Below are 23,691 nucleotides of genomic sequence, written 5' to 3'. Positions count from 1 at the left end.
TGCTCTGTATAGAGGGTAGGGGCAGCAGTTTGTTTCATGGTCTTTCTCGTATTAAAACTGTCCAGGCCTCCATTTCAATCTACAGGAGGTAAACCGCAGTTTGTGGAACTGCTGTATAAGTGAAAAATAGTACAGATATGCTGTAATGATATTTTTCTTATACATGTAAGGAGTGAAATGTCAGACAGAGAACCTTATAAATTGTATAAATAGAACCTTATAAATGGATTTTACATTACTTTTAATATACCTGCAGAATTTAGATGCTACAATTGATTTGGAACACCAGTATATTTTCATAGTGTGAAATAAGATTTTGAAAACTTGTATCAGGCCTCTTTTAAGTCTTCTCTGTTCAAGACTGAAAGGGTTGATTTAAAGAGCATTTAAATATCTTTCAAAATTATCTATTTCTAGCCTAGTTTTTCCATTTTTAATTTACAATTTGTTTTTAATATATACCTTGCCCAGTCATGAATTTTATCTAAACCTTTTTGAGTTCTGTTTGCTAACCCTCTTCATTTGGTATCTTCAGCCGTAGGAGTAGGGAGTTGTTTTGTTTTTTAGAAATCACAGATTTAAGTGCACCTTTTGGATGACCTGCATGTCTAAAGGACCAATTACAGAGATCCAAGACATGGCATGACTGGAGAGGGAGAAAGATTTCTGCTCTTTGCATTTTTATTGCAGAAGTTAATTTAAAAGGTAAACATGTATTGATTACATACCTTATTAATTCCAATATTGATGGCAATAAGAATTACACTTTTGTCCATTTTTGCATTCTTCATTATTAAATAAAGTACAGAATTAAAGGATTGTGGTATCAAGCAGACTAGCCATGTGTCAACCCCATGTGTGTTGAGTCTGCTCCTCCAGATTTGTGTAAAAATAGCCCTGGTGGCTAGACGGGTAGCTGTGAGCGCACTGTGTGGTGGGCAAGAGCCACATGACTCCTCAAAGGAATATCACAAGAAGGAGGATCAAAGAAATGTCCTACACTTATCTGCTAAATTACATTATTTTCAGTCTTGAACGGGCAGACTGAGGGGATTCCATTCATATTTTTAACATTTTCCACAAACATTACCCCACATTGTACGGGGTCACAGTACACAAAAGCTAAATATTATTGAGATCAGGAGGCACTGTTTTTCCACAGAGGATTGTAGGGGTCTGGAACAAGCTAGCCAGCTACAATGTCAAAGCTGACATCAGATGTTTTTCAAGGCAGCTGGATGCTTCGTTTGCTATACTGAACTAAATGAGCTGGATGGGCCAATCAGTCACTGGCTACTTAACAATATTTTTCTGTTTCTGCAAATAGAATCCCAAATCACCTATGTGGAATTCCTAAAGTTCGTTTTCAAAGGGTTGTTTGCATTTTACAACTATGTTTGGAATTATTTACTTCTTACTTCCTTTGGTCAGCCAAAAGAAGTTTATTTTTTTTCAATGCAATATTGATATCTGAAATATTGTGTTAAAAAATGAGTAGGCGTTTAAATAAAGTAAAAGTTGTGGAAAAAATCACAAATCAGCCCCAACAAAATGCAAGAAGCCTGCCATCTCTAGTTGGATTTGATAAGATTCTATTGTAGCTCCAAAAAATCCTATTTGCTTGATTTTCAAACTGCAAGCTAACTTTGCAAATTGTGAAACTTTTCAAAATCCTCAACATCTATCCACTGAAACACTGTAAAATCCATGTTGCTGATATCAAAGTTGTGTGGTTTAACCAGAAAAGAAATCATCGTCCCAAAACATTGGAAATCCTGAAATCTGACAAAATGCAACCCTGTTTTCATCGTGCTGTTCAGGGTAGTTTTTACGTTTTTCAGACAGATCTTGATTGCCTCAAGATAGTTCTCAAAGCATACCAAAACTTTCTTTGGTTTTATAGTGTTTGTCTTTACACTTAAGTGTGAAAATGTTATCAGAGGCATGGATTGTGAGCTCTCCTGTGGGAGGGGGAAACCCTCTAAAAATTGCACCAAAAAACCAAGTGAATCATTTTTTTCTAAACCAAGGAGCTTTCATTGGATGGCATGTTGTAGAGAATTGCAGAACAGTCAACTGTAGTTTTTAACATGTTTTATTGTCATTTCTTCATGGCTTATTAGACTTTTATTGCATGTGCCTTTATAAATCCCTCTGCAGACTAATAATGACACAATGTCGTAGGTTGCCAATGCCTGATCTAAACTATAAACATTTTATTTTGGGGTTTGCTGTTTTTGGTGCTTTTCATTTTTTACCTTTAAGTATTTAGTGTAACCATTTATGGTTTGATTGGAAAATATCCTCTTTATGTAATGTGTGTGTATATTGCTTGTAACTCTACAAAATGGGACATTTGAAGATAGTTCAATACTCTTTCAGGGCACTATATATATATAACATTGAAAGGAACAATTAAGGATTCATTTCCTTAGAGACAAAACAGCTCATCCTTGTTATTCTGTCTTAATTATCTTTTGTAGGTTCTAAGAAATGAATTCAACTTGATATTACAGTAGCAAAAATCATTGTAGCTGTGCATTGTCTTTACGGAGTTAAATCAATAGTTTTTTCATTCCTATTTTATTAATGAGGGTTCATAGTATTTATTGTTGGGATTCACTCTGAGGCTGAGAGACCAGTGAGGGCATAAAAAAAGTAATTCCTGTTATAAAGGTCCTTTTAAGGATCTGTTTTCTTGGAGTGTAGCCTAACTAGGAGATTGTCTGAGAGGACATTTTTAACAAAGTGAATGGACATTTAGGAAGGCAAAAAATGTTCCTAATGTTTGTCACTTTTTTTTTTTTACGGAAAAGGATGAGGGCTTTACATTGCTGTCTAGACATTCTTTAAGATTTTTAAGCAGTATTTTTGCCACATCAGATGTCCCAGTTATATCTAGTGGTTAGACGTGAACTGTAGAAGAAATGTTCCTTCTGTTTTGCTTTATTTGACCTTGGGAATGGCCCGTAGAGCTCAGATTTTCTGCTGTTATGTTCTGACTGTCTCTCCCTCTTGGCTCTGCAGGAGTTTGTTTGCTAAGAAATTAAAGGAGACCAGGCCCTTGGAGCAGAGCGAGCCTGGGTGGAAACTGTTTGGAAAAGTGCCCCTGCGTGAAGGATCGGTCAAGGACCCAAAGAAGGTACAGAAGGTCAGTCTTTTGTTTTTCAGGGTGACCAGACAGACTTGTGTACATAATGTCAAGGAGAGAAACTAAAAACGCACACCATTTAAAAACGGTAAAAACGTTACTTTTCGTGCTATTTGATAAACTTCACAGATGTTTGAGAAGTAACTCCAAAAACGAAGCCAAAGCATTCTTAAAAAAAAAAAGCAGATAAAAAATAGTGAGAACTGTTATTAATGTGGCACTGACCAGGAGGAAGGCACCACAGATTGCTCTCTGGGTATCGGTCTGCCTTCCTGCCTGTTAAATTCCCGAATGAAGCCAGAAGTTAGGCATCATACTTTATTTCCGTTTTGTTTGCAAGTCTTCTGGGTTGACGTTTTCTCTGAGGCACAAGGAATTGGATTTGGAATGGCTAAACATCTTATCTGAGAGTGTTAGACATTTCTTTATTTACAATGTTGTTGGATATGTAAATTTCCTCTGAGTCCTTAATTGCCATTCTCTGATGCACAGCTTCACTTCATCATTACTTCCTTTGCTAGAACACAACTTTACGGCTTTAATTTTAAATAAAAAGGTAACGTGTTGGAGGAGGTTAGAGATAAATGCTTGCGCCCAGATTCCCTGAAGATTATTATAATCGGCAAAATGTTCACATGTATTTATAGACGGGTCCTGTGCAGCAAATTCAGTGTGTGGTGCATCCTAGCAACATAAATGATGATGTGACAAAGTAATAAACACAGAACTGATAGAAAACATGCATTATGGTTCAACAGGAGGATACCGAATCTCACAGAATGAGTGGTCTCTCACTGAGCAGTAATGCAGTAAAAGTAATAGAGATTTCTAAAGAAGCATCATTCCATTCTTTATTATGGGTGAAGACCTCATTTTTCTACATGTATGTTGAGGTACGATGTCTTTTGCTGTATAGTAACTAAGTTTGTTAAAGCTACATGTTTGTCTCTTAATTCTATTGGAATCCTGCAAGATGCTCTTAACAGGGGATTTTTAAGATAAGGTCACAGTTTGTATAAATATGCCCTGAATAAGCAAATACTGATGGTGATCCATCATTGAAATTATCACAGACTGTCCCGAGTATACTGTCCTGTGATAAGGGGGGAGTGTTTTGATGAGCAAAGTTTACTGTAAGATCCCTGTAAAACAACTTATTATGCATGTTTAGAGGAGTTTACCTTTCGTAGAAATTAGAAGTAAGGATGAAGGAGCTTGAACATTCTTATAGACTTTCTAGATATGTATAACTAAAGTACACATGCTATATTGAATAGAAAGGATCTATTCAATATATCAAAAAAATCTAAGAACACTCACAAGATGTTATTCCATTTTGCTGTCCAGTGTTTAACCTTGAAAGAATTATCAGCCATTTACTGTAGGTACTTTTTCAAACTACTGGAAGTGCTGATTAATTTGTTTGGTAAAATCCCCTGACCCTTTTAATGAAAGGAAATAGCCTTGCAAAGGTTATACAGGCCCTGCTTATAGGATCGGACTCATATGTTGTTACATCTAGTTAAACCATGATCAAACTACGTACTGTTTCCAAGGTTAAACTGCAATGCTTACCTCAATCCATTGATACATTCTTAAATTAACAATGAATTATTCCTTCTAATTAATGAGCTAGATCCCTTCTGGTGCCCCTGCCTTTATGAAGTAATCTGAACCTTTGTTTCCGGGTGTGTGTATGCACTTATGTGCGCCTGCTGCTGTAACGAAGAACGCTCTCTTTTCTGTTGTCGCCATCAGCGTTCGTAACTGAATCCATGTCTAACCAGCCTCAGAGTCTGAAAGAGACAGCTTGATTTACAAGTGCTGGCAGAGCCTGGTTCTGACCTGTTATCATTCCCTAGCAACACAACCAAGAAGGCGTGTTACAATTCTTGCAGCACAGGGCATTTGAAACTGTAGAATTAGTGGCAGAATAAAATAAAACTGCCATGAATTTCATAATGAACTTCTTTTTTCAAGTGAAACTCTTTTGGTGGGGAAAAAAAATCTTGTATCAGGTTTAATGGGTCAATCTGTTCAGTTGATGAATGTTTTTTTATATTATGGCAGTTCTGAAGTTCTACGTTTTGCATTTCTATTTAGTATTAATAAATCCATATTTCACAAATATAAGATTTGGGCAGTATTTTTAGTGGTTTTCTGTGTTTCCTCTAGCCAACTGTTATTTTTATATGTGAGGATATTAAAATTATTGCAAAATATATTTAGGCATACATAGGAGTAGTTGAGATTCGTTTAGTTATTTCTTAATTATTGCTTCAAATTTACCTATTGTATTTGTTAAATATGGCGGTGCTTTAATTTGATACCGGTCATAGGAAATTTGTAAACTTTTGGCTTAGCAGACAGCTCATTTTACTCAATACTGGTATTCTAAAAAAGCACTTTTCATTTAAGATAATGTATCTTTGGAATTTTATGACTGTTGTCTGTTATGGGACTTTACTGTTTTTTTTTCTTATAGTACATAGCTGTGCTTTTACAAGGGGAAGGATGAGAAATTAGTATTAAATTATATTTAATATGAATTTTCTCTCCTGGGTCCTTTGATCACTGTCGCACTCTGTAGTCTCCCCGACATTGCTAACAGGTAGGTTACATCATTTGTGATGTGAAAGTACCAAAAGTCACTGGCTACTTCACAATATTTTTCTGTTTCTGCAAATAGAATCCCAAATCACCTATGTGGAATTCCTAAAGTTCGTTTTCAAAGGGTTGTTTGCATTTTACAACTATGTTTGGAATTATTTACTTCTTACTTCCTTTGGTCAGCCAAAAGAAGTTTATTTCCCATTTACTATGCTATAAAACTGGTGAGTTTCAGACTGATACCTCATCCTCTGTGGTGAGCATTCAAACCACACACAAAAGGGAGCAATGCTTTAATCCCTCTTTGTGTTGCAGTGTTACGTCACTAGCTAGATGACACCCGAGAGGCAGGCAGGCTAATTCACAGAGTTGAGCTCTTCATTTTCTAAAGCCACAAGGCATTACCAAAGAGATCCGAAAGAACTGATTGGATACCTGTCATCTGGCAATGATTATTATGACTGCTGAATCCTGGCTCCTCCGTGCGGCAGTGACTAATACCAGAAGACAGCAGAGATTTGCAGGGAGAGGGAAAGACCAGCAAAAAGAAGGCAATACCACCAGCAAGCCACAGGACTGATGCTGGATTCGCTATAGTTGTTGCTCGGGGAGGCTGCGTCTGCTGTTCATGGTGTGTTCCAGAAGGCAGCATGGGCCATCCGTCTCTGCCCTCTGCTGATGTGTCGCAAGGCCTGAGACAATGATACCGGGCGGAATGGAGTTTGTATCTAGTTGCATTTAAGGAACAGCAGCTTTCATGGTGAGTGCACAGCCTTTGCCTATATCCAGTGGAAGGGAGAGACTGAATGAGATCTCCATTAATCACTTTTTGCAGAACAAGGGAGGTATTGTCTAAAAGGCAGATCATCACTTGACAGATCTATTCAGACAGATTTGACTCCAGTCTCTGTAGTTCTGTGAGGTGATTATAATGCAGGGAGACTACCGACACCCTTTGCATAAGCTTTATTGGATTTTCTCTCACACACTTTTTGCGCTTTAAGTTAAAAACAAATGTTATTTTACTCGTTTTTTTGCCATATTCTATATTGAAAGGGGAAGGGAGGATGGTTTTTTCTTTTGACTTTTCTTTGACGGCCACGGTAGAAGTCAATGATTTTTTTTTGCAGTGTGAAAGTTTTCACTGTATCCGCTTTTCATTGTTACTTCAGAGCTGTTTGGGTTTTGTCGCTCCAGTAAGGCAAAGTATAATTGGCATTCGCATTTTCTTCATCAGTATTGATTGAAATCAAATTTCATTCTTTTTTTCTGCACGGCGATCAGCCCCCAAATGATTGAATTTTGTGTTGTGCTCGTTTTATGTTGGCATTTCCAAAGATTGGTCTCTTGCAGGTAAATTTGATTTGAAGGACACAATTTGCCCTAAGGGATTGTTCTTCAATCAAAATGGGCAGCATCCCAGATGGGCGTTATTACAATTAAATCTTTCTTCTGATAAACAGTGGCTTTCAGTGAGCTGGCCATCGGTGTATTTTTGGATAAATTGGAAATCACCTGAAACCTGTTATCAATACAGTGTTGGAGTTTTCAGCTGAAATACAGGAAAAACAGGAAATCTAGAGATTGGCAACTGCTGTCCTACATATTCAATTAAAGGAAGTGTAGTCTTTCTGCATTTTTTTAATTTAATTCCAAAATCAAAGTGAATAGTGTCTTATTTGACAGTAAATGTGCACAAAATCTTATAAAATTATTATTTGTACATCGATTCTCTTTTGTTTAGTCATTTTTAACTTGGTCATATAAACCACTTTTAAAACGGTATGTGATGTCTGGTTTGTCTTTGAGGGGTTGGATTGTAATTGTTTCAGACTTTGCTTGTGAAAAGCAATTTTGTGTTTAAAATAATACAAGTTAAGAAATTGAGAAGTATCAATTTTAGAGTGAATTTAAGAGATTTGAAATCCCTGCAGGCAGGGAACTGAGAAATGGGAATTGTTACTTCAAAGAGCATTTTGAGTGCACTAATCACTCTTTAACCCCTTGGGAGCACTTTTAAAAGTGTTTCTGGGAATACATGTTTTTTACCAATTTCCTCTTGACCAGTATTTTTGAACAGCATGTTTACATTTGCAGTGAATGCATGTTTTTCGCAAAAAAGGAGATTTTTAGGTGAGCTGGACCGTTTTAAAGATGTGTGGGATAAGCCTTTGAGAGCATTAGGTTTAAAAGAGGAGCTTGGTATATATTCCTAAGCCTTTATATATAACTATGCTATAAACTTTATGCCTTTAAATGGTAAACTCTGATATAGCTGTGACTGTACCTGTTTTTGTTTTTTCTCTTTTTTCTTTCCTCTTTCACTCTTATTTTTTTCCTTAACTCCATTCTTCATTTCTTTTTCTTACATTCATTGTTATTCTATTAACAAAATGTAAAAGTTTAAATATTGATATCTCTGCTGTGATATTTAATTAACAGAATTGGGGAAAAAAAGGATTTTTGCGACAGTGAATCTCACCAATGTATGAAGATAGGAAGAATAGCTTTTGATTCAGATTTTTTTGTCGTCTGGGAATTCGGAATATATCTAGGGAATTCATGCTTGATTTTATTTGATTGAAGGTACATTGCCACACTCAGAAGGTTGTACCTCTTGGAATCTATTTCCCCTTTAACCTTTGTCAGACTAAGCAGTTAAAATACCTGCAATTTTGTGCACAATGGCTGCACCTTGTTGCTGAGTTTTCAGAGGGCGTATTTGCATTGCTGCTGACAAGCATTGTTTTGCAGGTTTTCAATTGCCGCAATTTTCCCAGCCCTTTCAAGTGACTTTCCTTGTCACATTTGTAGAACTACATAGTGTCCCTCCCTGCCGTCAGAAAAAATGGCAAATAATGCTCACAGCATTTAGCTTTTGTCATAGTGCAGGACATAGTGCAGAACCTGGAAGCTGCCTGCTGATCTAACAGCCGGTTTTCACAACTCAGACTATAATATCAATTTGACTACAGTCTAGGCTTTTCTTTGAGGCTTACTGGAAGAGCAGTGCTCCAGTCCCCTTTACAATCATTAAAATCTAAATTTGAAGCCTGTGACACATTTTGACTCATGATTTGGTATTAGCTTTCATTTGATGTGATGCCAGAAATGTGTGATGACTAAGAATGTGGATTATCACTTATCTTAGTGTACTGTCACCCAGCCATACTGTTTTCTTCTCACATTAACATTTGTGGTATTGCTTATTTCAGTTGTAACACTTAACTAGCTGTTGTGGATTTTGGGTTTCAGTTCTCTCCGACATTTTCATTACCATTCTATCATTTCTACTGCCAAATGTAAAATTTAAATGCATAAAAATGAAATTTAGCTCTTGGTTCTTCAAATAACTTCACTCGCACAGTTGTATAACACAAGGTGGTTACGTGGTAATTTTAAGCCAGTCACTAGTCTTAATAACCTTAATTATTAAGGTACATTGCTGTGCTTTGTCAGGTTTTTTTTCTGACATGTTTTACTAATGTGCCTTTTGAAAGACAGCAGCTGTTTTCAGGAGTTTTTGGTAAGTCAGATCTCTGACTGAAATTTAGGAGAATAAGAAGTTTCGTTTCTCTTTATCCATTCAGTAACTTCTGTTTTTTTCCAGTTTCACACAAGAGATTCATTCAGTGTACTTTAATAATGTAGTAGTTGTTTACTCAGAATTCTAAGCGGTGCAGAATGTTGCCGACTTGAGTCTAGGCTAATTATATTGTCTACTTAGTATGTACAGAAGGGCTTTTCTGCTGACATTGGTCTGATTTACCTCTGTGTGACCTTCAAATACTGAAGATGATCAGTCGCCAGCTTTTATTTTAATTCTTTTTTTTATTCAGAATTTTAGGCTACTTGTGATTTCAAATGCATATGTAGTCTTAGGTTTCTAACTTCTAGTGTTTTCCAGCTTATTTGTATATTATAATTTACAGTGATTTATGAAATTATAAATGCCAAGAAAGTATGGCATTAAGTGCATTTTAGGTTCAAAATAAGGGTTTTATTTAACAGCTTCCTCTATTGCTGTCTAACGGCAGAGCTACAGTGGATATGAAGTCTACACACCCTTTGAAATTGCAGGTGTTTATGATGTAAAGCCAGAAATCAAAATGAATCACATCAGACATTTTTCCATCTTAATGTGACCCTGCAACCAACAACATTCAAGAGAAAAACAAATAGATAATTATTGGGAAGAATAATTGAAATGAAAAAACCTACAACACCCTGGTTGTATAAGTGTGCATACCCTTTTACAATGGTGGCTGTAGCTGTGTTCAGAGTTAACCAATCGCATTCAAAATCATGTCCAAAGGTAAGCAGCATACACCTGCCATCAATTAAAGCGATTCTGATTAACCCCAAATAAAAATCAGCTGTTGCTGTAGGATTTCCTTGAAACTTTTGTGGTTGCATCCTACTGGCATAGCCATGGTCCGCAAGGAGCTGGCAAAACATCTACGGGATCTTATTGTTGAAAGGTACCGATCAGGAGAGGGGTATAAAAAAATATGAAAGGCATTGGATGTACCATGGAGCACTGTGAAGACTATCATCAGTAAGTGGAGAAAATGAGAATAAGAATACTTATCAGGGAGGCTACCAAGAGGCCTACAGCAACTAGTCTGGGCTATGGGTTAGGGTGGCAAGACAGAAGCCATTTCTCAGAAAAAAGAACATCCAAGCCTGTCCAAATTTTGCAAAAAAAAATGCATTAAGTCACCCCAAACCATGTATGAAAATGTCTTATTGTCTGATGAGACAAAGGGTGAACTTTTTTGGCCTTAATTCTAAAAGATATGTTTGGTGCAAATACAACGCTGCTCATCATCCAAAGAACACCATACCCTACTGTGAGGTGGCAGCATCATGCTTTGGGGCTGCTTCTCTTCAGCTGGGACAGGGGCTCTAGTCAAGATAGATGGGATAATGACTAGCTCCAAATATCAAGATATTTTGGCACAAAACCTGCTGGTCTCTGTCAGAAAGAGGAATTTCACCTTCCAACATGATAACGACCCAAAGCACACATCCAGGTCAACCAAGGAATGGCTTCAGAAAAGGAAGATCAACGTCTTGGAATGGCCCAGTCAGAGCCCAGACCTCTATCCCATAGAAAACCTGTGGAATGACCTAAAGAGGGCTGTGCATAGGCGATCCCCTGGCAATTTGAATGAGCTTGAGCTTTTTTGTAAGGAAGAGTGGGATAAAAGTCCAGGTGTGCGAAGTTGATAGAGACTTATTCACAAACACTTACCGCTGTAATAAATGTAAAAAGTGCTTCCACAAATTATTAGTTGAGTATGTGTGCAAGGGTGTTGTAGGTTTCTTAATTTCAATACTTTTTCCAAATAATTCTTATTTGTTTTTCTCTTGACTTTTATTGGTTGCAAGGTCACATTAAAGATGGAAAAATGTCTGAAATGATTTATCTTTATTTCTGGCTTTAGATCACAAAAACCTGCAATTTCAATTAGGGTGTGTAGACTTTTTATATCCACTGTATTTCTTATGTAATGTAGCTGCATAATGGGTATTGTTCCTGTCAGAATGCAGGTGAATTCCTGATAGTTAAGGTTACTAGATACTAATCGAAATTATTTGGAGGCGTGGAAAGATTATTAGTATAATCATAAATCTCTTTGAAGTGATAAATGGGTTTTATTATTAATCAGATTAATCATTTTTGCCAACATTCTATTTATTGTTGCAATGTTCACTTCAGAAGATCAGAGATCAAATTGTTTTATGGGAAACTGTACATTGGAACACTGGTTCTGTGTGGTTCTGGAGAGTGTTTATCTCTCACATTGCCACTCTGCTCTTAGTGTCTGCATACAGGTACAGTATGTGGCACATTGGGGGGGGGTTAAAAATGTTAGAAAATAAAATCCTATTCTAAAACAGGAGCTGGTGCCTAAGCAGCATTATTATTAATTAAAATCTGCCTTCCAGATCAAAAACACATGTAAGTCTGGGTTTTTCTTCAAGAGGCTTCCGATTTGATCTTGCTTTTCTAACAATTGTATGCCAGCTGCCCATTTTCGGTCTTCCAAAGATACTTTGATTAATGACACTAGCTGATGGTTTTTCCCTTGTTTCCCAGCTTGGTCCACTAACCCAAGCTGAGGCCAGTCAATGAAATTGTGTTTCAAGAAGAGGTCCTGATTTAATCAGTGTGAACATCTCACAGAATTACTCCACATATTGTAATGTGGATTTTTTTTTAGCCAAAGAAAAGTGAAGATGCTGTGAACTATCAAATATAAAAAATCACACTTTTTTGCTTAGTTACAATGTCAAGAAACTGCGTATCAATTGACAATCTAGAGAATTGGTTTCTACCCTTTTCAAATATATAATCCAATTAGAGACCTAACGGAGCACTCTGACAAAGGGGAGCAGTCACACATCCATCTATATGTAATGAAAAGAGGTACCCAAGTATTTGACCTTTTAACTTCACTTGTTTAATTCTTAAATGCCACATTTATGTTTAATGATCTTCCTTTGATTAAAAAAGAACATTGTTAGATTTCTGCAGCTTAAGTTGTCTTTTTTGTTTTAATTTTTTTTTACTATGGGGGGGGGGGAGAATTCGGTGCTTTTAGAGTTTTAAGATTTCTGACATTCATGACCAGACCTTCAGAAATCTCAGCTGGTTTGTTATATTGTTTCTGAAGTTGTACGTGTGCTTTGAAATGATTGTCCTTTTACTTTACATGCAGCTTCAGATACGAAGTTGTGTGTTGCTATCTTATCAAGTTCAAGTAGCGATGACATTGGGGGGAAAAACTGAGCATGCAGCACACGGGAGTGGGTGCAGCTGATCAGTTAGGTGGAAACATGGTTAATGAATAAACCAATCTCTCACAAGCAGTATGTTTTTCAGACACTGCATGCTTTTTCAAACAGGGTTCATTACATAACGGATAGCATTTCCAACAGGAATTTTATTTTGTTAATGTAGTGTTTTGTTTTTGAATGCAAGTTAAAATGCAGTTTAAAGTGAAGTGCTTACTTCTTTCAATGCTAGCTGAACAAACTGTGAAGGCAATCATAACCTTTTTAAATATACTATAGAAAATAAGCAGATAATTAGCCTCCTTTTCTTTTTTGTAATCTCCCTTAGTATTTTTGTTTAAAAAGTAACAAGTTTTTAATCTCTCTTAATATACAGTGCCCTCTGAAAGTAATGAGACAAAAAGGCATCTCCCTGTTAAATACACAAGAAATTGAAATTAATATAAAACAAATTATTCTGAATCGGAGTTCAGAAGGTCCCCTTTTATTTTTAGGATATATTTTGCAAACAATCATTTTCCAACCAAAGCATACAGTATGTTGTGTTCAGTACCCCCAAATTTAGGTGACCATCCTGTATGTATTGGGACCCTTTTCTAGTTTAAAACTTAAAGAAAACGAAAGAGGTGAAAGTTGCAAATCCCTTGCTTGCAATAAACGCATCAAGCCTCTGTCATATTGATATCACCAGACTGTTTCTTCACTTGAGATGCTATGTCAGGCTTTTACTGCAGCCTTTCAGTTGTTGATTGTTGGTCGGGCTTTCTGCGTTCCACCTCCTTTTGAACAAATGAAATGCATGCTCAGTTGCATTCAGATCTGGAGATTGACTTGGCCAGTTTAACAAGTTAATTTGTCTGCTGAACTCCTGCGTTAAGTTTGCAGCAGGTTTCGGCTATGTCCTGCTGCATAACAAACTGCCGCCCGAAATGTAAGGTGGCATTTTTTCTTACAAGGTGTACATCTCTGAATTCATCCTACTTCTGCCATTTTCAGTTAACTCATCAATAAAGACCATTGAGCCTGTTCCGGAAGCAGCCATACATGCCAGAGCCATGATACACCCTCCACTATGCTTTACTGAAGTGGTATGCTCATGGTCATTGGATGTTCCTGTTTTTCTCCACGTTAGCCTTTCTGTCACTTTAATAGATGTTAAGTTTTGTTTCACCTATACATAAAGCCTTGTTCCAGATTGTTTTTGATTTCACTAACAGTAATTTTGAGGTTTTCTTTCCACTTGTCATCCACTGCATGTGTCTTTTTTGGATGGCCTATTCCTGACTCTTCAGCATTCCAGATTGTTGATTTTGCAATTCCAAGAGATTTGACAATTTCTCTGAAGGTCATTTTCTTTCCTCTCAATTTCAAAATGGCCACCTTTCCTGTCATAGTGAGTTCTCTCTCTGTTGGTTTTTGCTGCCTACTTCAAGTGAAAGACTTCAGATACAGTTTCAAAACACCTCAACCATGCCAAGACCTTCACAGCTTTTTCGTGTGTGAAATGTTTGCAACATGTTCCCGTTTGTCCCAATACATATGCTCATCTTAAATGTGGGGGGTTGAGCAAAAAAGTGATATTGTATAACGGCAAAGCATTTATGCATAAAAATACCTATACAGTAGGTAAAAGGAGATTTTCCGCTTTTGTCTCATATTCATCTTATTGCATACAGTTATAATGGGCTAATTTGAATTGTCCCAGGCAGTAATTTTGGAGGGCACTGTAAATATTTGGTGCAAACATTCATTCATTTCATTAGTTCTGTAGCAATGCCACCATAGTTGCCACAAACCGGTGGTCTCACTAGGGGCGAGAGCGTGAGTTCCTATGAATTGTGATGTGATGCGGCCCTTTCTGCTCACTAGTCACAGTAATAATGAATGTAGTGTAATGTCCAAGCGAATTAACTACCAGTTATGCAGCAGATTTCATATGCAGAAAGTTTCCAATGTGATCTGCAAGCAGAGTTAGTAAGTATGTTCTGTTTATTGGCAAAACCATCTTGTAGACGAGAGAAATATTTCTGTTGGATTAAAATAAATATATTCGCAAGCCTGCTTGTTTATAATATACAATAATAGCCTGCTTCAAGTCGCCAAAAACTTTGTTGCCTCATTCTAAATTGCACAATATCGTACTACGCATACCTGGAAATGATCTATTTTGTGATGTTACAACTTGCCGTGTACATTTTTTTTCCATTGTGGTTTTTCAAAACTGATTTTTCTTTAAACCCGAAATATAAAAATAGTCGCAGTAGCCCTTTACAAACTAGTGTTTGGTAGCATATGGAATATTTTAAAAAGTCCTCCTGCTGTCTTTCACTGTGGAATGAGTCCTGAGTCCATCCAAGCAGACTATCGTAGACATTAATTTTGAAGCCATGTTCCAAAATTGCCAGCAAAACTGAATTCTGATGGTACTGTAAATTTCAATGGGATCTTTGACGTTTCCAGACTTTTCTTTCCATTTGAAGCATGATCCCTCCTCTCCTTGAAACAAATAAAATGAAAGGAATATATTGAATATTGCTAGCATTGTAGCCTCATACCTTTGAGGCCTTGAGTTTAGTTCTGGATCTGGGGTGCTATTTGTATGGAGTTCTATGTTTTCCCCCATGTTCACATGGGTTTCCTCCAGGTGCTTCAGTTTCCTCCCGACTTTTGGGGAAAACTGGCTCTGGGGTGAGTGTGTGTCTGTTTGCCCTGACGTCTCCTGTCTTTCACCTGTTCCTTGCTGGGATGTGCTCTGGTTCCCCCATGACCCTGAAATGAATGAAGTGGTTAGGAAATGGATGGATGGAGTATATTGACTAGAGAGTGGTGAAGAGAGCACAGCCAGCAAAAGTGAAGGCAGTTCACCTTTTGGTTTTATGTTTGGTTTCAGGAATCTTAACCCAATGTGTGCATTTTCAGGAATATGAAGCAAGAAGTGGACGACCTCACAATCCCCCTTCTCCTAAACAGAGTGTGAGGAAGAACCTGGACTTTGAGCCTCTGTCAACCACAGCACTTATCCTGGAGGACAGGCCAGCGTGAGTCCACTGGGTTCATTTCCAATGAGCCTTTTCACACTTTCATCTGCTGGTAATTCTTAGTGACATCAGTGCGTTAGAGCAGGTGACTTAACCCTGTGAGATCCTCTTTTTCGTTTGTTCCTCTGGGCATTTTTAAGGCAGGATTTTGCACTCCAGAGATACAGTATTCCCAGCTGATGACTGAGATGTTTTATGTGAGTAGCTGTTCTTCCAGCTGAACACATAAAGTTTTAGTAATGATTAGGTGTTGTAATCTTAACCGATTGAATGACTGGAATGTTTCACTGAATAATTTGTGGGTGTACCACGTAATTTCTCACTCAATTGTGTGTCCTGGGTGTGGAGAGTAGCTTATTTCACAATCCTGTTACGCCTGTTGACAGTGAAAAATATGGAAGGCCTCTTTATTTTATTTTCAAAAAATATACAGTGAAGTGATGCTACTGTCTGAATTGTAGTAAACGGATTGTTCACTACAACTGTTTTTCCTGTTATGAAGTTAAAAAATTGGGCCCTGCATATTCTGAAAGACTAATTCATAAAAATAAACTTCACAGTGTCATCATTGGAAAAATATATTTTCTGAGAAAAATTACACATTTGTCTTTTAGCATCCACAACTGATTAAAACATATTAATCATTAATGAATTCTGATGTATTACTTTTCTACTTGGTTTAAGCAGTAGCTGTAACTTTGCAGGGTAAACATTTTATAATGGGCTGCTGAGGTCAGTATCATAAGCTTCCAGATGTTAAAAGTATAACCTGTTTTGATTAGTTTGTTTTGGAGATCACTTTTTAATGATAAAAGGATACAGAAATATCCAAAGCTTAGAAATGGCACATTCAGGTTGCCCATATCAGGGTGTTGCATGGCCCAGCAATTTTATGTAAGAACACTTTCACCCTCATTTCCACCCCACAGAGCCAGCCCTGTCTCCTTTAATTCACAAATGAGTTTTCTTTGCTGGAGCTGTGGGGGGGCTGGGCTAAAATGCTGCGTGCAGCATGTTATGACGTTCTCAGACCTTGGTATTGGTGATCCAAATGCAGTCTCTAGGCTGCGGACATTTTTATATTGCTTATTAGGAATTGAGCTCACAAGATTCAACCTTCAGTGACATGGTGCTGAATAGCCCTTCAATCCCATTTCAGTGTGGCATGTGCAAGTGCCACTTAGATCCAGACCATATCTTATTTTTTTTAAATGCCTCTTCTTGCTAAACAGTCTTGTCTTAGCTGTACTTACATGAAAAGCCAAAGTAATGCTATTTAAGTGTGGCATCTTTTGGTTTGCAAACTCTGTTCCATACCAGTCTCTTTGCCCCTGCCAAGCCTTTTGTTTAGTTGATTGTATTAATCCTGATGACATGGTGTTCAAGATATATTTAAGATTCCTGCTTAAGACCCGAAGGAGAAAAGATTTTGTGGGTACAAATAGAATCCGATCAAGTCTTGAAATAAAACTGAGCTATAATTAAATCCTCCCTGAGAATATTGTAGCGTTTTTAGCAGTGTACCATGCTCAGTGTAGTCCCAGCAGCAGAGCTTGGTGCAGAAACCAAGGTCACCATGTCCTATTCACACGGTAGATGTCAGATCACCATAAATAATAGAGTGTAAGGAGCTACTGGAAGTATTTCCTTAGTGTAGCTGTCTGGGAACAAGCTTCTTAAGTGTTTTAACACTAATATACTCCTTCAGACATTTTGTTTTTAAAATAATACTGCTTCTGACCTTGGGTGATCTTAAATTCAGTAATAAAAACCAGCGCTTCTGTTAAACTAATGATCCCTTTAGGGATCTTTGTCTTTAAATGTAAAGCAGGGGTGAAAATGTTCCCTACTTTGTTTATCCACAATTATTGTTGTACATTTGGTTATGCATTTTCCTCTAATGAATAAAGATTGACTTTTCCCTCGCATATCCTCTATTTTCTTTTTTTCTGTTAAGATTTTATTTGGTGGTTAATTAGAAAACCAGCTGTACCATTGATAATATACTTCAGTGCCTGAGCTCAGATTTATATTTGAGCCGAATGGCTTATTTTTTAACAACCTAACCTTTTCTAAAACTAAATGCATTCTCACAGGTTACTACAGAAGCAGATGTTTTCAGTTTGTAGCAGTTTGATGATATAACATTTCTTTGGAACACATAGTATTTTACATGTTTGCTGTAATTGAAATTCAAGGTGTCTTTACTGATGCAAAATAGCCCCTACAGAATGTTAAGCACAAAGTGTTTTAATTTTCCTTCTGAAACCTAGAAAGTGAGCTATGCGAGTTTACTTGAATCCTTGATCTTCATGTGATTTTAAGAAGTAACTATATACTTCTTAAAGTACATAATTTATATATCCACTATCTCACCCTAACCACTATCACGTATGAAGGAATATGTAGAGTATGACACACACAGCTCCTATTGAAATTATCTCAAAGGTTACTGAGTCATTCTGATCAACTGTTAGCACAGTTTAAAACATTATTTTTAAATTTAAGCTAACCTTAGTGGCAAAAGAAACTAATATTAGTTTCAGTTGCAGCTGGATTATAAGTGGTATAATGGCTTTCTGTAGTTTTTTAAAAATCTGTTATACTTTCTGCTGTTTAGGATACTGTGAAATGTAATGGTGAGGTGGGGGTACAGGAAGCAACTCTTAAGACATAGGGATAAAATATTGTTGCAATGTTCACACTGGGAGAATTAAGAACCATTTCCTTGACCAAGTCTGCTTTTTTAATTCAGACTGATTCTTTTTTTCCCTGTCTCATTCAATGAATATCATCTTAATTCTCAATGGTATGTGGTTATCTTGAATTTATCTAACTTCTTTGTGCAAGAAATATTGGGCTGGCTGCCATTATGCTTTCACAGTATTCATCAGTGCCTTTACAACAGCATATTATGAAGGAGATGGTTAAATCTATTCAGGGATGCAGAGATTAGTGTAGAAGAATGTACTGTATTATTCTCTTTGCCATAACTGGGTGTTTCCAAACCTTTAAACAATAAGGTACATACCCAGCAGGTAACTCAGCATTGGAAAGCTTTCTGCCTTGACATACTTTGTTGTTTTGCTTCCTGATATCACCTCTTCAAAGCAAGGCTGTGTGAGAAGATCAGGTGTCAAAGAACTCCCAGTTGTGTTAAATGTAATGCACCAGACATTACAATGAAAGAGGAGAAATTTTATTCTTAATTGTAAGATTAGTTCAGGTACAGATTAAATGTACCGCACCGAAAAATGTTTGTGAACCCCCAAGATGATTGTGAATTATAACTTCTTACCATAATACCCTCATTGAATGCAAAAGTCGTCCTTTTTAAATAAAGGATTTTTCTAATTCAGTGATTTTGGATACAAAATGGTATATGAAGTAGAAATAAAAACAAGAATCAGAGGTAAGTGAAATATGAACCCATAATATTAGCAAAATCAATGAAATAAGGTAATTACAGATACAGTCATATGGTTGGGTAACAAGAAAATAATGTCTGAAATGCGTCATGCTAGAATTAAAAGAAATACCGGAAGACCTCTGAAAAAGTAGTTGATCCTTATTTGAGTGCCTTTAAAGGTGGCTTCTCAAAGTACCTTTACATAACGATAACAACGATAAAATACACAAGATATATACAATGAGAGGAGACGGTAGATCAGGTATTAAATACAGTTGGAGTAAAGGGGTTTATAACGCAATCAATTAAGTAAAGGCCCTTCTAAAAAAGGTTTTGAGTTGAGGGAAGGTGACTCGCTGATATACTTAGGGATAGAGTTCCAGAACTTTGGAGTTCCAGAGTAAAAAAACTATTTCTAAGCATTTGAGGCTCCATCCATTCACTGTCATCCAGGTACTACAGATGGAAAATCTTTCCGATGACTCTACCCAAGACCAGCTAGGTAGATCTCCCCAAGAGCAGCCTAGAAAATCATTCAGGAAGTCAGAAAGAATACCAGAGTAAGATCTAAGGATCTGCAGGTTTCTCTTACTGCAAATGTCAGTGTTTATGCTTCACCCATCAGAAAACAACTGAACGGGAATAGTGTTCATGTGGAAATAGCTGGGAGAAACTATTGTTCCCTAAACTAGAGAAAAATAAAATCGCTGCCAGTCTCAAGACAAAGATGTACCTGGATGTTCACAGATAACTATGGCTGCCAAAAAATGATAGTAGCACTGTATTTCTGACCTCTGGTGCTGTCCCTTGGCTTTAGTAGGCCACCTTGATTTTGGAAGTTTCTGGGACTTCACACCCCGTATCCAAGGTGTGATTATACAGACCATTGGAAGTCTGAAATTCTTAGCTAAATCATTATTTTTTATCCCTACCATTGTTGTAGCCATAGGCTTTTTGTTTTTGTTTTTTGCTTTTTGTTCTCTTTAGGTGTGGGGTGCTATTGTGGGTGGAGTGGGAGTGGTTGTTTTGTGCTGATTTGTGTTTGTTTACGAAATAAAACTGAAAAAAATATCTAAAAAGAGCTCCTCTCCTTTATGGCCCATAAAACCTGTGTAAGAACCTTCTCTGGACAGGGGAGTCAGATGTTTTTTCTGCCGTATTGAGAAATGTTTTCTGTCACCAAAATACTGCCTTCCAGCAGAAGAACTTCATTAACTCTGCCAGACATGGTGGTGGGAGTACCATGATTAGGGGCAGCTTTCTGGCGTCATGACCCGCACAGCCTGCCATCATTCAGGAACCATGAATTCTGTGTTGTATGAGCAAAAAATGGAGGAGAATGTCAGGGGATCCATTCACTGGCTGAAGATAAGCCAAAGATGAGCAGCAAGACAGTGATCCTAAACACACACAGATGTACAACTGAATGGGCGAGGAAGAAAACATTTTGTGTTTTGGAATGGCCAAGTCAAAGTCTGAGCTTACTGCAGATCCCATTAAAATGTTATGGCACAACCTGAGCTATGCCTGGAAGAATCCCCTTGAATGTCACTGACTTAAGGCAGTTCTGTAAGGAAGAATATCAAAATTCCTAAAACCTGAATTGAGAAACTGATAAACTGTTAGTTTCATTGTTTAATACACTGCTTCTTATAGTCTTTACAGCCAATTTGAAGTCATTTCTGCTCAAGAGGGCAACAAAGTGTTGCTGAATCTAAAGGTTCACATACTTATTTACGTGACGGTTTTTACTGTTGGATTGTTTTGATAAATTACCCCATGTATCTTGTGTAACACAGAAGACATAAGATACATGTCTGGTTATGTTAATCTTTTATTAGGACTTTCATGAAGATCTAATTACATTTTAGGTTTAAACTATACAAGAATATGAACCTACACAGGGGGCTTTACAATTTCTAGCACTGTAAGTATCAGGAAGGAAGTTACATTATATTGATTAATGTGCACGTTCCAAACTAAAGGAAAGGTTCAAGTAATAGAGTGTTAATGTATTGCCGTATGGGGGAAGGATGTATGGTAATGAAAATTTTCATTTTCCACTTGTTTGCTATTTTCATTTGAGTTTATTATGGGTGAAATTTTCAATGAATGACACTGTTATTACACAGTGTAATAGGTATACACAGTGTTTTTTTTAGGTGAAACATCTTGAATAAGAGTTATGCATAGAATATACATTCAGTATATATGAATTTAGGTGTTTATTTGTTTTTTTCCTCCACTTTTTAGATTATAATTAATCATTTAACTTTCGCTTACGAAATATACTGGCAATTTACTGTCTAGTATATTAACTTGTGACAAGCTGACAGATTGTGTTTTCAAACTATTCCATGCAAAACCTTTCTGATTGAATTTGCATTTCAATTGGAATGCCCTGTGCTATACAGCAACTGAGGACTGATGACTAATTGAATGGACAATTTCATCAAGTAAAGAGAAAAAAAAAGATACTTTAAAGATTTAATCACATCCAGATCCTCTACGACAGTAGTCTCCAGCCCTAGTCTTTGAGAGCCTCAATCCAGTCAGTCTTATAGATCACGCTAAATCACCTGTTTTTCTTTTAGAGATCAACTTTTTAGGTTTTTGTTTGAAGTGATGTCCAAATTGCTTAATTTAACAAATTCAAGTTTAAGTGATCAAAGATGCAATGTTTCAGAAATCCATTTAATAAATCCCGATATAAGCTTCTGGATATCAGCTCTGCAGGAAAGGGATTGAAGGCCCACAGCTCTACATTTTGCATTAATTCTCTGCGGGTGACAGAGTTTAACGATGACATGGTTTTGTTCAGTATGTGTTGTCAGTGGGAATTTGCTCAAACGTTTGTTACTGTTACTTGGGCGTTTGTATTCCAAACATTAAGTTGTGAACAGTATTACTGCTCGGAAGAGGCTTGTGCGGTCTCAGTTAAGACTTCATTAAACCTATCATAAAATTATTACCCTTGGAATAAGAGTTGTAAAATGTTTGTACTGACTTGTGCTTATGTGTTGTAGGAACCTGCCTGCAAAGCCTGCAGAAGAAGCTCAGAAACACAGACAGCAATATGAAGAGATGGTTGCCCAGGCAAAGAAACGAGGTAGTGTTTTCCTTTGTGTGGTTCTGCTGATTTCACTTTTTCAGACGTTATTTCCCCACTTAAAAAAGAAGAAACTGTTTTGGCCGTGTAGCCTTTTCTGTTGCGCAAGCTCATGTTAAATGAGAGATTTCCTAAATGTTTAAAAAAAAATTTTCTCGCATTTGTGTTAACCGAGTTAACCTCTGCTTGATCATTTTCTCCTTAAAACGTTCTTAATTGAATGTTCATTAATTTAATTATTAATCATTGATCATATTAATGGAATATGTTCTAAAAGTGGTGCAGAATACTGGTTAATGCTTAACAGCAAATGATTTTAATTTCCTTTATATTTATACAAAAGGTCTTTTATGTACTTTACTTAGCATCTGTTCTAATCTAACTTGCTAATATTTGCTGTTAAAACGGTAAACTAGTTTCTTGCATTTGCATTTGGAATGAATAGTGCTTTTCATCCCATAGGTTCTGAAAGTGCTTCACAGGTGGAAGGGTACCAACTGCATCTACTGATATGCACTTTTCAGTTCCTAATACAATTCTCACATCTAACTAGTCACCAGTGTACTTGAGTGGTAACTGCAATTTCAGAGATACATTCATTTGTAAGAGATGGGGTCCCTGTATATCCTTAATGGGGACATTAATGGGTTTATGAGGTTGAGTGAGGAATTATTTTCTATAAGAAATAATGGAAATAGGAGTTAATGCAGACCATGAGGATATAAATATTCTCAGAGGATGTTGTATGAGACGTATTTCTCTATATGAATCAATGTACTTCAACAGTATAGTGATCAGGACATGATTGTTAAATGTACAGTAGTGTACATAAATTTTTGTTGTGTATGAATTGAATGATTATTATGATGACCCATTAAGGTGAGAATTTATATGTAATTTAACCTTGGTTAAAACATTTTAGAAACTCTTAAGAATTTGTAAATTAAGAATGAATGAGCTCGTGTGAGAGAGCTAGCAAGGTTGTGTGAGTGAGTGCTGAACATATTTCAGCAATGCATTCATTTAAACTTTTAATTTCAGTGTATCACATGTCTAAAGTACACAAAGATTATAGCAGCACAACAAATTACTGTTAATTCAACTTATATACAGTATAATACTAGTATAATAGTGACATCAAATACAGTAAATGATGAATAAGGACATCTAATACAGTATAGAATGAAATTTCTTCTTCTAGATAAGTTAAAAAAATCTTTTTTTCTGCTGTTGTCAATGTTTCTCTGAACGTCTTTGTTGGATGGTTTATGTCCTCTAAACAATCTTAAGGGCCTAAAAAAGATGTGAAAAATACATCCCCTACAGTCATATTCTGTAATGATTTTTACATAATACAAATTTATTATTTTGCTAGAAACTTGCCATTTTTCTGGACTCCAGTTTTTGGGTGAAGTTTGTGTCAATGGTCACGACAAGTTGATGTCAAGTGGAGCCCCCTGTATGTGCATGTCGTGGCTGTAGTAGATTTGTAGTATTGCTTGAGCCAACCTTTAATTTAAAATAGGGTTCATAAAGTATGTGCACTATTAAGTTTGACTTTTCAGAAGTC

The 23,691-nt window shown here is 36.6% G+C and overlaps 1 protein-coding gene across 3 annotated transcripts in view; it reads left to right on the top strand.

Annotated features, from left to right (window-relative positions):
• The window catches only part of tbc1d14 (TBC1 domain family, member 14), a 66,590-nt gene that overhangs the window by 18,047 nt on the left and 24,852 nt on the right, over positions 1-23,691 (top strand). For 2 of the 3 annotated variants that reach the window (XM_015344933.2, XM_006629675.3), the window contains 3 exons: positions 3,028-3,151; positions 15,485-15,603; positions 22,039-22,121. In XM_015344933.2, the coding sequence (XP_015200419.1) occupies positions 3,028-3,151; positions 15,485-15,603; positions 22,039-22,121 (326 nt within the window). The remainder of the gene's footprint in view (positions 1-3,027; positions 3,152-15,484; positions 15,604-22,038; positions 22,122-23,691) is intronic. The other variant, XM_015344932.2, reaches the window with a different exon arrangement.

Source organism: Lepisosteus oculatus, chromosome 1 (genome assembly GCF_040954835.1).
Source record: "Lepisosteus oculatus isolate fLepOcu1 chromosome 1, fLepOcu1.hap2, whole genome shotgun sequence".
Classification (NCBI taxonomy): domain Eukaryota; kingdom Metazoa; phylum Chordata; class Actinopteri; order Semionotiformes; family Lepisosteidae; genus Lepisosteus; species Lepisosteus oculatus.
Note: the sequence above shows the minus strand (reverse complement) of the source record. Positions and strands in the feature narration are given on the sequence as shown.